General features: G+C 46.7%; 1 protein-coding gene across 1 annotated transcript; it reads right to left on the bottom strand.

The window, feature by feature from the left end:
- Window positions 1-1680: 1680 nt before the first annotated feature.
- ZNF132 (zinc finger protein 132) lies at window positions 1681-8131 on the bottom strand. The gene is made up of 4 exons (XM_004386914.2): window positions 8069-8131; window positions 6776-6859; window positions 6126-6252; window positions 1681-4118 (listed from the first exon to the last, which is right to left on the bottom strand). The coding sequence occupies exons 1-4, from the start codon at window positions 8129-8131 to the stop codon at window positions 2194-2196; spliced, it is 2199 nt and encodes a 732-aa protein (XP_004386971.2). The 3' UTR covers window positions 1681-2193.
- Between the last annotated feature and the right edge of the window lie 7558 nt (window positions 8132-15689).

The raw sequence follows: 15689 nt of genomic DNA, 5'->3' as shown, positions 1-15689 counted from the left end.
CTGCTGGACACCTCTAGGCTGGAACAAAACTCCCAGGCCTTCCTGGTTGGGTGTGGGATGCCAGGACAAAGGGGCCAAATCCTGAGGGCAACAGACACCGTAGGCCAGAGCTCCATCTTCTTTTTGGGATAAACCATCTGACTGGAGTACAAACAGGGATGATTCTCTGAACATGGCAGCATCTGGGTGAAAGGGGATGTACTTGGCACTACAGCAATTCTAGTTGCTCTTCCAGCTCTCAGACTCCAGGCCCACTGAGAGAAAATGTGGAGAAATTGATACATTAAAATTAGTCATAACCGTACAAAATAAGCAGCCATAAAAGGCCTCCCTTCTCTAAAAGGCAAAAGTCAATTGCAGTGGTCACCTGAGCCCCCAGGAGATAGACATGAGAGCAGACCAGAAGTACAGAGAATGAAAGGGGCCTTGATTGACACCTACCGAGGATGCCCCCTTCATAGCCCTTATAACAGCTGCCAGTTTACATTTCTGTGATTTCTTGAGGAATGCCTGTCTCTCCACTAGAATGTCAGCTCCACGAGGGAGAGCCCTGTGTATTTTGTCCCTTGCTGTGGCAGTGCAGTCTCCAACACACAGTAGCAGTTCAAGCGAAAAGAAACAAATATGTAAGTAGACTCAGGTAACTTGCTTGAGTGCAGGAAGAGGGACTCACTACTGTACTATCTTTCCCTTATGGTGCCTTCTCTGTCCCTCTCCAAAGAGTCACCTATGATGGGGTTGTGGTCTGGGCCCAGCACAGGTTCTGCTGAGTAGCCATACATTCATTCAACAAATGTTCCCTGGGGGCTTACTGTGTGCCAGGCCCACGGCTGCAGTTATGAGTGGATGGAGCAGGGATGGTCCCGGCCCACACTCCATCTCAATCCCATGTGTAGTATAGAGATTTAACATGTAAACAGATCAAAGAACAGGGTAATTGCAGATAGTGGGTAGAAATCTGAAGAAAATAAAAGAGATGATAAAAAGAGAAGAACACTATTTCAGATTGGTTGTTGGGAAGACCTCTCTGAGGAGGTGGCTCCAGGGGAAGAGTGTTGCAGGAAGAGGGACTGCACTGCAGAGGCCCTGGGAAGTAATGAGCTGGTGGGCTGGTGGAGCAACCAGGAGATCTTGTGGTGCACATGGGAGTAGAGAAGCAGGGGATCAAGTCAGGAACCAGGTCATATGGGGCTCTATAAGCAGGGATGGGGAGTTTTGTTTATTCTAAGCCACATGGGAAGCTATGAGATGGGCTCACTGCTCCAAGGGAGGCCTAGGCTGTGTGTGGGGAGTTTGGGGGCTAAGGCCCATTTTTGAAGGTGCTATGTGTCAGGAGCTGCTCAGGTCAGGGAAGGGCAATACAGAGTAAGAAGGTAGAGTGTACAACCTGTTCAGCCTTTATGTTGGTGGAATCTGAGTCTCGAGAGCCTGGGCATGGCTTTGACCCTATTCATGGGCATGGTAGAAAAGTCTGCTGAGCTCCAGGAGGCTCTACCCTGGGCCATCCTCAGCAGGAGAGGGGGTGGTGACATGTAGGGACCACTGTAAGGGAGGACCACACATCAGGCAGAACTCTCTCCCTTCCAGGGGACTTAAAATCAACTCCATGTGACTTCAACACAAATAAATAAAACTCAGTATTAAAGGTGATTTAATTAATAAGGTCTTTATTATCTGGTAGTATAGAGCAGATCAAGGTAGGTGGTTCCAGGGCAGGGTGATTTGTGGGCTCACCAGACACATCATGGGGTTACATGCATACTTAACCACATCCATGAGGAACATCAACTTTTCTGAGAAGCCCAAATCAGACACCCCTTGAGGTCCCTTGGTCAGTTCAATGCCTAACACTCTTAGAGGCAATGGGAAGGAAGCCATTCCAATGGGCCCAGGACAATCCTGATTCCCTCCAGGAAAGTGAGAAGGAAGCACAGGGAGCTGCTTTTCCTGTGCTTGTGGAGATCACTGCTGCAAAATTTGGATCCAGGCAAGATAAAGAGAGGTTATGGCTTCTGCACTACGCTCCAGAGGTGAGGCAGCCCTTCCCAGTTACCTGGGCTGGTCAGAAAGGGCAAATTGACTTCTGAGGATTTTCCCACATTAGTGGTACATGTACATGCATGGGTGTTTTGTTGCAGGAAGTTTGACTTATCTGAAGATTTTCTCACAAAGACTACTTTCATAAGTCTCCACTCAAGTATGAATCCTTTTATGCTGAGCAAGGTTGCAGAGGCGGCTGAAGATTTTCCCACATTGGCCACATTCAAAAGTCCTCTCTCTGGTGTGAACTATCTGATGACGAGCAAGTGTGGATCTTTCACTGAAGGCTTTCCCACATTGGCTGCATTCATAGGGCCTCTCTTGTGTGTGAACTCTGTGGTGACGAACTAGGTGGGAGTTACTGCTGAAAGCTCTCCCACATTCACTGCATTCATAAGGCCTTTCTCCAGTGTGAACTCTCCAGTGATAAATGAGGCTGGACTTTCGGCTAAAGAATTTCCCACATTCACTGCACTCATAAGGCTTTTCTCCAGTGTGAACTTTCTGGTGTTTAATGAGAATGGAATTTTGGCTAAAGAATTTTCCACATTCACTGCACTCATAAGGCTTTTCTCTGGTGTGAACCCTCCAGTGCTCGATGAGACTGGAGCTGTGAGCAAAGGCTTTTCCACATTCACTGCACTCATAAGGCCTTTCTCCTGTGTGAATTCTCCAGTGCTGAATCAGGCTGGAGCTGCGGCTGAAGGATTTTCTACACTCACTGCACTCATAAGGCCTTTGCCCAGTGTGTACTTTCTGGTGCTGAATGAGAGTAGAGTTATTGCTGAAGGCTTTCCCACATTCACTGCATTCAAAAGGCCGTTCTCCAGTGTGAACTTTCTGATGCCGAAGGAGATGAGAGCTTTGGCTAAAGTTTCTTCCACATTCATTGCACTCAAAAGGGCGTTCTCCAGTGTGAACTTTCTGGTGCTGAGCAAGGTTAGAGTTATTGCTAAAGGCTCTTCCACACTCACTGCATTCATAAGGTCTTTCTCCAGTGTGAACTCTCCAGTGCTGAATAAGAGCAGAGCTGCGGCTAAAGGCTTTCCCACATTGGTTGCACTCATAAGGCCTTACTTGGGTGTGAACTTTCTGATGCCGAAGGAAATTGGAGCTTTGGCTGAAGGCTCTTCCACATCTGCTGCACTCAAAAGGCCTTTCTCCAGTGTGAACTTTCTCATGTCGAATGAGGTGTGACCTGTTATTGAAGGCTTTCCCACATTCACTGCACTCATAAGGCCTTTCTCCTGTGTGAATTCTCTTGTGATGTACAAGTGTGAGTTTGTGGCTGGAGGTTTTTCCACATTTAGTGCACTCGTAATGTTTTATTCCAGTGTGAAATTTCTGGTGCTTCCTTAGTTTAGACAGGTGACTAAAGGCTTTCCCACAGTCCTTACATACAGGGGATGTTTCCCCAATATGAAATTTTTGGTGATTAACAAGTGTTGATTTTTCCTTGAAGGAATTTCTGCTGGTTGGGCAGCTATACGTTCTCTTTTCAGAGTGAGTTTTGAGGTGGCTAAGTAGGGTAGAGCTCCTCAAGAAGGCTTTCCCACAGTCACTGCACTTGGAGAGTTCCTGTGCAGTGTGGGTTCCTGGGAGCTGCCCTAAATTAGACCTGTACAGGAAGGCCTCCCTGCACTTGGTGTTATGTGGCTTCCCCCTGCTGTGAATGGCCTGGTGCTGGAGAATATGGTTGTCTGGGACATCCTTCCCACTCTTTCCACAAGTGAAGGGCTTCTCTGACAGGTGGATATTAGAGCTCTTCACAAATGAGTCCCTGTCCTTGTCCCATCTAAAGAGTTTGTCACCACTGTGCTCCTTCTTGTGCTGGTGAAGGTTTACAGTGAACCAGAAGTCTCTCCCACATGCTCCACACATGTATGATTTCTCTTTAGGGTGTGTTCCTTGATGCTCAACCAGGTGTAAAATGTCTTTCAAGAATGGGCCACACATGTCACAGGTGTTAGCCTTCTGGGTGGAAGGATCAGCCTTGGGGATCTTGACCTGTGACACTCCTTCTATAGAAACACTCTGCTTAGGAGAGGACCCCTCATCCTCTATTCCATGCCAATAACCTGAAATCAGAAAAATGCCAATTAACTGCATGTTCTACTCGGTGGACAGGAGTGGCTTTGTTAGAAATATGTGAATGACACACCCAAGAATAGGTCCAAGGTATTGCTGGCAGGCTGAGGGGGTCAGCATTAGGGTAAAGAAGGGCCTGCTGTGCAGGGCTGGGTTCAGCCAGGCCACCAGGGGGCGGACACAAGGATGGAGCATAGACAGGAGAGGCAGCATCTCCAACTTATTTCTCTTCAAACGGGTTTCAGCGTGGTCTTGGTTGTTGGTGGCTGGCAAGTGCTGTGCAGATGCATGTGTCCAGGCCCCAGAAAATTCAAGTATAACTGAATAGTTCGTGTTCAAGTAATATTTAGAAGTATGTGCACATGTCCTGTCACATTGAGGGGAGGCCAATATGGGACAGCAGCACATGGGGAGCAGAGGAGGAGAAGCGAGAGAGGTGGGGGCCCAGCCACAGGCAGGGAATTACAGTGAAAATGGCAAAAGCACAAAGTGCCAGAAGGGGAAAAGAAAAATGGGAATGAGGAGGAGCCACTGGTCTTGGCACCAGAATACCAGTTTCCTGGCATATTTTGAGCCCATCTTCAACATGACCCCCATGACCAGCTTATACTCATCAAGACCAGGGTCCCTCCAGGCCTCTCTTGCTATGGCTGGAGTCACAGCCACTCTGTTGGACACCAGGGCCCCTCATCCCAGTCTACTTGGGACCTTATGAAATCTGAGGGGTCAAGTCCTAGGCAGAGAAGAAGAGTAAGAGGCCAGCCTGGTCCCAGGATCTCAGATACCCCTCAGCACACCACAAAGAGCTTGCATCATCTTCATAACCAGGAATACAACTGAATATTACAAAGTGAATCTTGAGGAGGCTCTTGAAGGAATATTCATAGTGATCACTAAAAGCAGTAACCATGTCAGTGTTCATAGTTCCTGACACAGCAGGACCTGGAAAAATATTCTGTGGATTCTTAGAAGAAAATATGGGAGTAAATCTTCACAACATCGTGTCAAGCAATGATTTCTTAGCTACATCAGAAGTACAAGCAGTAAAACATTGTACACAAATGTTCACAGCACATTATTCATAATAGCCAAAAAGTGGAAACAACCCACATGTCCGTTAACAATTGAACAGATAGAGAAAAACACAATGGAACATTGTCGTTGTTGTTAGGTGCCATTGAGTTGGCTCCAATGCACAACAACCTTATGTATTTAACAGATTGAAATGTTGCCCAGTTCTATGCCATCCTTATACTTATCCATCAATAAAAATAAATGAAGTAATGATGCATGCTACAGCATGGATTAACCTCAAAAACATTATGCTAATTTCACCTAAAGCACAATAAAATGTTAAAAGAAACAAACCATTATGCTAAGTGAAAGAGGCTGGTCACAAAAAACCACATACTATTGTCTGATTCCATTTATATGAAATGTCCAGAATAGGCAAATCTCTATAGTCACTAGATTAGTGGTTGCGTAGGACTGGTGGGAGGGGATGAAGGAAGATGGGTGACTGCTAGTGGGTACAAGGTTTCTCTCAGGGTGATGAAAATGTTGTAAAATTAGATGATGGCAATGGTTGCACAACACTGTAAATATACTAAAAAACATTGAATTGTACACTTTTAAATGCATGAACTTTATGGTATGTTATATTTCAGTAAAGCTTTTTTTTAAAAAAGTGTTTCATGGAGGGGCTGTGGTCCCACATTGAGTCACCCAGGTCAACTCAGGATTGATCTAGCTTTCTGGGATCTGTTAGGCAGACTGGAGATACCTGATCTCTGACCTCTGCTCACAGAAGGTCTTTGGACAACAGCTGTTAGGACTGCTCAAGGGACTAATTAGGGAAAGGAAAGGGCTAGCCCTGGCACCCACAGCACCTAGGAAGCAGCATCTGTGGTCCTGCTTTGGGATGGACAGACGTTAAATGGGCAAAAGACTAGGGCAAAGGCTTGTCACCATGATGGGGCATAGCATAATGGTCTTACCCAGTGAGGTCATGAGCTCGAAGTTCTCCAGCATCACATCGTAGTACAGGTGCCTCTGGGCTGCATCAAGGAGCCCCCACTCCTCCCAGGAGAAGTACACAGCCACATCCTCAAAGGTCACTGGGCTCTGCAATGATGGAACAGCTGAGCCAAGGGGCCAACAGGTAGGCTGAAAAGCCCAGAAAACCAAATGGATACATCTGGGCCCTTGACCTGTGACTCAGGGTCTTGCCACGTCTACCTTTAGCAGTTCCTCTTCTCATGACTCTCAGTCCATCACCCCTACACCCACTCAAAGCTCACCCTCCTCCCCAAGCCTCCACTTTGGAAGAGATAATAGGCCCTGGCATCACTGGTGTCCCTCTCTTCTCATATTCCCACTGGTCACTGCATCTAGGCCAGCCTACACTAGAGGAACAACAGACAGGTGGCCAGATAACAGTGTCTAAGCTCTGGGTCTGGCACACAGGGTTCCACCACCTTCCTGCTGGCCAATTTCCCTTGTGTCCCCCAGATCTCACCTCCCAAACACAAGAAAATCTGGGCTCACCCTTATGCCATAAGCCACTAGTACCAGGCCCTTGGGCCTATAAGTTCACAAACCCTTATCTTGTACATGTCACTCTTTGGACCGTATCATTCTCACTTACCATCCCTGAGTAAGGCTTCTCCACAGCGTCCACACCAGAGGCATCTCTGTAGCATCCCCATATGGCACTATGCACATGGCATACCTGACAAAGACAACAAGGATCCAATCCTGCCGCAGATCTCCAAAAGCCCCACTGCCAGAGGCAGCCATCACCCCTCTATTCAATGCCTCCCCACCTTGCCCTGTTGCTTACTTTAACTCTCATCTACCCAGAACCATGAGTAGATCTCAAATACTCTTGACCTCATCCACATCTGCTTTTGTACATGCTGTCCCCCACCTGTGGCTTGCAGACTCTCCCAGCTGACCTGTTCTGCCCCTGCAACTCTCTGAGGGCCTGAAGGATGGCCACAAAAATCTGGTGTAGAAGTAAATCAACCCAACCCCAGGCTCCACTGTCATCCTACCCCTGTCACTTCTATGCCTCATTCCCTGTCCCAGACCCACCTCTCAGGAGGCTTGACCACCATCATGAGTCCATATCACAGCTGCACCCAGTGTCCATAGACCGTCCTCTACTCCTTGGATATCTCTAGCCTGAACCTGGCATAACTCCATACGTGCATGTTCAGCAGCCCACTTGGCACCTCAATCTGGCAGTCTCTGTGACATCTTAAAGACAGCATAGCCAAAATTCAACTCTTTAACCTCCCCCTGAAATCAACTCTTCACACCAACTTCAACATCTCAGAAACCTAGGATCAACATTGATACCTCACTTTCTCATTGCCCCAGTCAGGAAAACTAATCAACCTTACTTAAAAAGCAGATCCAGAAGCCAACTATTTCCCTTACCTCCACAGGCACCCCTCTGGTCCACCAACTCTGTCTCTACCCTCACCCCACAATGTTGTCCACTCTACAGTCAGAAGAAGCCTGTTATAACCTGAGTTCCTTCTTCTACTCCAAACCTTCCATGGCTTCAACCCTGAGGACCAGCTCCTCAGACTGCCATTCTAGGTCTGAGGCATGCCTCCTGCTCTGTTTCCACCAAATGTAACAGAGAAACGCGGTTCCCGGAACACTTCCACCCCATCCTCACCTCCAAGCAATTTGCACATGTCCCTATAGCTGGGACACCTTTGCAGACCTCATCCCATAGGATTCCAGAAATGGGAACCACTCCATATAACCCCTGGCCTGAATTCTGGACGGTCTCAGAGCCCAGAATCATGGGCAGGGATAAAGGAAGTCAAAGAGTTCCAGGACACAATCATCCCCTATATTGGGGTTCCAGGAACATGAGGGTGGGGATCCCAGCGGATGAGGGCTTGGGGCACCCTCCACTCACCTGCACTGGGTCCATCAGCGACGCTGACAACCCCACCGGAACCTGTGGGCGGAGCGGGCCCATTGGGAGGGGGGAGATCCCGACAGGTCCCCTGGGCTTAACCGAACGCCCACACCCTCACTGGGCAGGGTGACCTCGGGCTGACTCTTACACTCCGAACCTCAGTCTTCTCCGGCGTAAAACGCGCCAAAGAAGCAGGGTGGGCCACGGTAACTGACAGCAGGTACGGAGGCCCCGGAGACTCGTGGCACCCGTTCCGCAGTTGGGAAACTAGGCTCACTGCGGCGGAGCCATTCGCCAGGAAATCACAGCGCGTGCTGAGGCGCGGTGAGGGGCCCGGCCTTTTTACCCTCTCTTCTCCTCGGCCCTTGCGGCCTCCAGGGAAGGCGGCCCTGACCAGAGGGACAGTTCCTGTGGTCGCCTGCGAACGAACCTGCAAGCCGCAAAATTAGGACAGCCAAAGCGACAACGGAAGTCCCGCTCCACACGCTGCTGTCCGCGCTGAAACGCCCCTGATCTAAGTCTTGATTGGCTTAGGACTCACCAAGACTATGACACCATTTCCTCCAGCTCTTTGCTGGTATCCCTTGGCGGTTGCCAAGGTGATCGCGAAGCGCCATCTGCAGTGGGCTTGACGAGAACTACATTGCCTGAAAGTCCCCTTGCCGTGTATTGGCAACGACGCTGGCCAATCGGAACAGGAGAGAGATACTCAGAGCGGGCCGCGCCAGCCGGGGTGGAAGTTCCATCGTCGGCCTCTGACAGTTACTTTGGCAACTCGCCGTTCTGTCCACTCACGGCTGAGGGACCGGATCGTCGGGCCGGGGATGGCATCCCGGCAGGCTCCTCCGCCCAGCGGAAACGAGAGCGAGGTGCGGCCCGAGAATCGGAGAGGTCCTGCCACCACTCCTGTACGCACCGTGACCGCGGCGAACGTCTAGCCTTCCCGAGCCTCGGTGTCTCCGGTGGTGGAGGGGACGGCACTGTGGAGCTGTCGGGCCACATCGCGCGGAGGTGTCCTCTGGAGTCTCTGCAAAAGTCCATCCGTGCCCCACCCCCCCACCCCCAGCTTCCCTGGAATCCTAGCCCTTGGCTTTGCGTCCACCTTACGGAGCAGGAGACAGAGGCTCAGAAAACCGGCCGGTCTGAGGTCACCCAGCCTGTAGCGGGCTGCGGGCGTGGTAGGTGACCTACGATGCCAGAGTCCTGTTTAGCAGATGGAGTGAGTTGAGACATAACAGGGACGCCTTCAGGGAGGCTGGCCTTCAAAGGCCCCAACAACACCTGACTTAGAGCACGGCAGCAAGGCACGGAGGGAGCCTCTTTTGGTCCAGTTGTGGCCCACTTTGCATTTCTACCTCATGTCCCCTGGGAAAGGATGACAGGCTCTGTGTTCTGAATCCCATCCTGGAGCTCACTTGGAGAAGAGAGTGGTTGGTCTGGGAGAAGCAGAATGGTTGTCTTTGGGCCAGGTGATGTCTACCCCCAGAATGCTGAAAGGAAGCTATTCTCCTGGGCCTGGCCAGAACTCAAGCCCTCCGGAGGCAAGGCCCTGTTAGCATGCCACCTACTAGTATTCATACAAGGGCAGGGTGACTATCCTAAGTAGATGAAGAAACACTGGGTATGAGGAAATAGGATGTGGGGGAGACTGCAAGCTCCTTTAGTGAATAGGCCCGTGCAGGATGAAGACATGCAGAGTGTCTAGAGGCCTGTAGACCTGTGCATCTCCCACAGCTATGTTGTCAGGGGCCATCGAGTCAGTTCTTGACTCATAGTGACTCTATGTGCAACTGAACAAAACACTGCCCAGCCCGGTGCCATCCTCACAATCATTGTTATGTTTAAACCCATTGTTGAAGCCACTGTGTCAATACATCTACTTGAGGGTCTTCCTCTTTTTCAGTGACCCTCTACTTTACCAAGCATGATGTCCTTCTCCAGGGACTGGTCCTTCCTGACAACATGCCCAAAATACGTGAGATAAAGTCTCACCATCCTCACTTCTAAGGAGCATTCTGGCTGTTACTTCTTCCAAGACAGAGTTGTTTGTTCTTCTGGCAGTCCATGGTATATTCAATATTCTTCGCCAACACCATAATTCAAAGGCGTCAATTCTTTGGTTTTCCTTATTCACTGTCCAGCTTTCACATGCATATAAGGATAAGGTGACTGAAAATACCATAGCTTGAATCAGGTGCACCTTAGTCCTCAAAGTGAATCTTTGCTTTTTTAACACTTTAAAGAGGTCTTTTGCAGCAGATTGCCTAATGCAATATGTCGTTTGATTTCTTGACTGCTGCTTCCATGGGCGTTGTGGATCCATGTAAAATGAAATCCTTTACAACTTCAATATTTTTCCATTTATCATGATGTTGCTTATTGGTCCAGTTCTGGGGATTTTTTTTTTTTTTAAATTGTGGTGTAATCCATACTGAAGGGTGTAGTCTTTCACCATCATCAGTGTTTCAAGTCCTCTTCACTTTCAGCAAGCAAGGTTGTGTCATCTGCATATCACAGGTTTTTAATGAGTCTTCCTCAAATCCTGATGCTGCGTTCTTCATATAGTCCAGATTTTCGGATTATTTGCTCAGCATACAGATTGAATAAGTATGTTGAAATGATATAATCCTGATGCACACCTCTCCTGATTTTAAACCACATAGTATCCCCTTGTTCTGTTCAAACCACTGCCTCTTGGTCTAAGTACAATTAAGTGTTCTGGAATTACCAATCTTCGCAATGTTATCCGTAATTTGTCATGATCCACATGGTCGAATACCTTTGCATAGTGAATAAAACATAGCAAACATCTTTTTGGTACTCTCTTTCAGCCAAGATCCATCTGACGTCAGCAATGATATCCCTCATTCCATGTCCTCTTCTGAATCTGGCTTGAATTTCCGGAAGTCCCCTCTCATGTACTGTGGCAACTGCTTTTGAATGATCTTCAGCAAAATTTTACTTGCCTGTGATATTATTGATATTGTTCAGTATTTTCCACATTCTGTTGGATTGCCTTTCTTTGGAATGAGTACAAATATGGATCTCTTCCAGTCAGTTGGCCAGGGAGCTCTACTAATAGTTTTATGTATTCCTGCCATCTTCCAGTGACCTGGGTACTTTTGGCTGTCACCATGTGATCAGAAACTTGGGGACTGTGAGAAGAGCCCACAGTCTTTTTGTTTTGCTTTGTTTCAAACAGCTTTATTGAAGTATAATTTATATATCATAAAATTCACCCATTGTAAGTGCACAATTTAATGCTTTTTAGTAGATTTATAGAGTTGTGCAACCATCATCACATCACATTTCCATTGCATGCGAAAAGTTCCTTTGGGCATGTTTGCAACTGAAACCCATTCTCAGGCAACCACTAACCTACTTTCTGTCCTATAGATTTGTCTTTTCTGGACATTTCATATCAGTGAAATCATAATGTGGCCTTTTGTGTCTAGCTTCTATCACTTAGCATAATGTTTTTGAGTTTCATACACGTCATATCATGTGTCAGTACTTTGTTCCCTTTTCTTGCTGAATAATATTCTGCTGTATGGATATACAGTTAATTCTCATCATTCACGTTATGTTTGATAAAGTTGCTATGAATAATGAGTTAGTGAATACTGAACCAATGCCATAGGGGAAATACGGGAATAGGTTCTAGTGAGACTCTGGTCACATTTTTGTCAACTGATTAATACATAACTTTGTTTTATGTGTTTCTGTTTAAAGACACCTTTTTCAATATATAATGTTGATTCATTAACATTGTACTGATAGTCAACAGCACTATAACTTATGCTTGAACAAAGGTTCTCTAACACATATTTTCTCCATAAGGCACATCACAGCCCCTTTGTGCTTTGGAACACTAGACAGCAATTCAGTAGTCTGCTTGGGGGCCACTTTAAACAGTGAAATCCCCAACAGAAAGTACAATGTAAAAAAAACATGGCACTAAATAGACTGCAAAAAGGACACTTGATTACAGTATGAGAACTCAAATAAGAAGGCAGAGCGTCACCTTTTTCAACCTCGGCTGGGAACATGCACATCAGTTGACTCAAATTTTTCGCTGCTCTGCACGTTGTTGGGGAAGCATAATTAAAAGCAAAATCTCCTGCCAACCCATGGAGATTCGCCAGAAAAGAAGACAAAGAAAATTTTATTATTGAGTAAGCATTAAACCAGAATGCAGGCAATCCACTCAAGAGATTGCAAAGACAGAAAGGAATTTATCCTTTATGTTGCCAAACAAATGCAACCCATTTCACATGTTGTCAAGATAAAAAACTGGTCCTCGAGTAAGAGCACTTGACAGCACCATTTGTCATACGTCGTTCATGCTAAATTCGCCTGGTAATTGGGATAGCCACCTGTGTTCGCTAGTTGCCCTTATTCAAGGTGGGGGAAAATAAAATTCTCCTATCTTTATTACCTGAGCCCTGGTGGCTCAGTGGTTAAAAGCTCAGGCTACTAACCAAAAGGTCGGCAGTTCAAATCCACCGGCTGCTTCCTGGAAACCCTATGGGGCAGTTCTACTCTGTCCTGTATGACAGTTATGAGTCGGAAGTGATTAGACAGCAACGAGGTTTTTTTTGGGGGGGGGTATGTTTATTACCGGAGGTAGATTGGCTACTTGGAGCCAAGTTCTAGAGGAATTAGGCTTCTATCTTCCCAGGAAACTGGGGGTGGGGGTGGGGGGGAGGATGTGCTATCTTCCTTGATTGCTTACATTGCAAAAGAATAGCTTCCAGGTCCCTGAGGAAACATCCCTGGGTTGTAAAATTGGCAAGAGGCTTATTTAGCCTTTAAAAAGATTTACATACATTTCAAAGAAACAGACAAAGAACATATAAGTTTTCTAAAGTAAATGCGTTAAGAGGAAAGCCTCTTATTTTTTTCTTCAATGGAGAATTAAACTTCTTTTTCTTCTGATTTGTATGTGTTCTTACAGCATGTCCAGGAATGACCATGAAAGCGCCATGGTATTGGTTTTGGAGTCACAAATAAATTTTAGTGAGTGGGCGAATTCACGAATACAGAATCCATGAATAATGAGGATTGACTGGATCACATTTTGTTTATACATCACCATATGATGGCTTTTGGATTGTTCCCAGTTTTTGGCTATTATGAACATTCATTTATAAATCTTTGTGTGAACACGTTTTCATTTCTCTTGGGTAGACTCCTAGGAGTGGAAGTGCTGGGTCACAAGGTAAGGTTATGATTAATTCTTAAAAAAACTGCCAAACTCTTCCAAAAAGTGGCTGCACCATTTTATATTCCCACCAGCAGTGTAGGTGGGTTCCAGTTTCTCCACCTCCTTGCTAACACTTGGTATTGTCTGTCTTTTTAATGTAATTCATTTTAGTAGGTGTGAAATGGTATCTCAGTGGGGTTTAACTTTGCATTTTCCTAAAGCCCTGGTGGTGCAGTGGTTAAAAGCTTAGCTGCTAACCAAAAGGTTGGCAGTTCGAATCCACCAGCTGCTCCTTGGAAACCCTATAGAGCAGTTCTACTCTGTCCTATAGGGTCCCTATGAGTTGGCATAGACTTGATGGCAATGGGTTTCGTTTATGTTGAATGAATAATGAAGTTGGGCATCTTTTCGTGTGCTTATTAGCCATCTGTGTATCTTCTTTGATGAAATCTCTATTCCAATCTTTTACCATTTTAAATTGGGTTGGCTTCTTATAACTGAGTTGTACAAGTTGTTTATATATTCTGGTTACAACTTCTTTATCAGATATATGATGTACAACTATTTTCTCCCAGTCTCGCTTGTCAATATAATTTTTAGGATCAGCTTGTCAGTTTCTACCAAAAAATTCAGCTGGAGATAGCATTCTTATTGCCCCCTTTGCCTGTATGCCTGGACTGAGGCCTGACCCCAACCATCTGCCAATTTGTCCCTGGAAACATTCTGTCACAGGCATTCTGATCCCACTCCCTGTCTTTCTCTCCACAGTCTCCAGCCTATTTAGATTTAGCTCCCAGTCTGATGACTGCTCAATGCTCTTAAGACTTGGCCCTTCTCAGCCCCCTCTGGCTTTTACTCCATCCAGGACCCTCTTGGAAATCCAGCTCCAACCCAAGGTTGCAGTTGGTTTTGAGGCTTCCTATAGAGTCTGTTAAATACTCAAAATGTTAAGATTCCATCATTAAAAGTTAGGTGACTTCACAGCAATATCTGGATTTGAGGCTCCTCTGAAGAATCTGAGGGAGCCAGCCTAAGTGGCCAGCATGTTGACAGCTGCACCTCCTGGAGAATGACTGGCTCTGCAGTAAGCCTTGGCCCTAGTCCTTCAGTTGCCACCCAGTCTGCCTATGGGGGATATACAGTGTGTTATCCTTGTGTTCCCAATTCCGTTTGCTGAAATCCCAAACTGAAAGGGGATTGGGAAGGCCCTCCAGACTTCGGTCCCTCCCTTCACCCCTGATTTCACCAGCCCAGCCCACTCAGCCTCCCTCTGCCACAGAGGACATCTATTCTTTAAAGGCCCAGGCTGTCAGCTTCCAGGCCTCTGTTCATACACTACCCTGTGCTGGGCTCATGAGCCCCCTCTTATTACATACAAAAATTCATATTCATCAATTAAATAATAACAGTAGCCATGACATTAATGAAATAACAGCAATGAATATTTATTGAGTGCTTATCGTGTACCAGTTCTGGCTGCAGTCACTTAACTCATTTTATTTTATCCTCCCTACATCCATATGAGGTAAGGACTAGACTTAGTACAGTGGTTAAGAGCATGGGTTCTGCACCTATATTGGAGGTTCTAACTCAGGCTCTAATACTCACTTATCAGGCTAACTTGTTAGCTTGCCCATAGGGTAAAATCTCAGACGCTTCTCAGTGCTGGAGAGGCACCAGACAGTTCACACTGGTGAAAGTCATTTTAGTACAGCAAATGCAGGACAGTCTACAGCTATAGTTCTGACCTTAGCCAGCACCAGTGTTCAAACCTCTGCTAAGGGGTGCTGCCAATATGGGAAAACTTCAGCCAATGGGACAGCCAATGTTACCCACTTGTCTGGCACGAGAGTTCATATCAGAGAAAGGCACGATCCAGAAGCACCTTTGACTGCTGCTACGACCTTGTCAGCATAAAAAGACTCACATTTGAGAGAAGCCGTTATGAGAGGAGCATTTCTGAAACAGCCCTCAGCCAGATGTGGCATCTCACAGACCAGAACACCCTCACTGGGGAAGTATCCCAGGAGTGTCATGTATGTGGGAAAGCTTCCAGGGACTTTGTATATTTTCTGACTAGCTGAGAGACCTGGAAAAGCTATCAGGCCTGTTGCAGAACTGTCTTCAATCCACCTGCTGGGATGACCCAAATCATGGAGCTTTCATGCCCCACTCACTCAAGAGTTACAGTCCCCTGGCTTCCTCCTATCCAGATTAGGCATGGCCATGATAGGCACGACGCAAGGGGTCATGAGTTGGAAAGGGACCCTGAGTGGGAGTCTGATAAAGAATTCTGGGGAAGCTTTCCTCATCACAGATGTTGTCAAGTTTGTATATCACATCTGTGATGGATTTGATGAACCTTTATACATTTGTTTTTTTTATTGCTGTTACAACAAATTACCACAAACT

The sequence above is a fragment of the Trichechus manatus genome, unplaced genomic scaffold (assembly GCF_000243295.1).
Source record: "Trichechus manatus latirostris isolate Lorelei unplaced genomic scaffold, TriManLat1.0 scaffold00176, whole genome shotgun sequence".
Classification (NCBI taxonomy): domain Eukaryota; kingdom Metazoa; phylum Chordata; class Mammalia; order Sirenia; family Trichechidae; genus Trichechus; species Trichechus manatus.
The sequence above is the reverse complement of the archived record's forward strand: the minus strand, read 5'-3'. Positions and strand labels throughout refer to the sequence as shown.

Bases quoted from the DNA above. Each gene is read 5' to 3' on its own strand.
- ZNF132 (XM_004386914.2), bottom strand. From the start codon at position 8,131: ATGGGCCCGCTCCGCCCACAGGTTCCGGTGGGGTTGTCAGCGTCGCTG. The intron at 6,860-8,068 runs GTGAGTGGAGGG...TGTCTTTGTCAG, and splicing joins CGCTGATGGACCCAGTGCAG to GTATGCCATGTGCATAGTGC. The intron at 6,253-6,775 runs GTAAGTGAGAAT...CCATCATTGCAG, and splicing joins AGAAGCCTTACTCAGGGATG to AGCCCAGTGACCTTTGAGGA.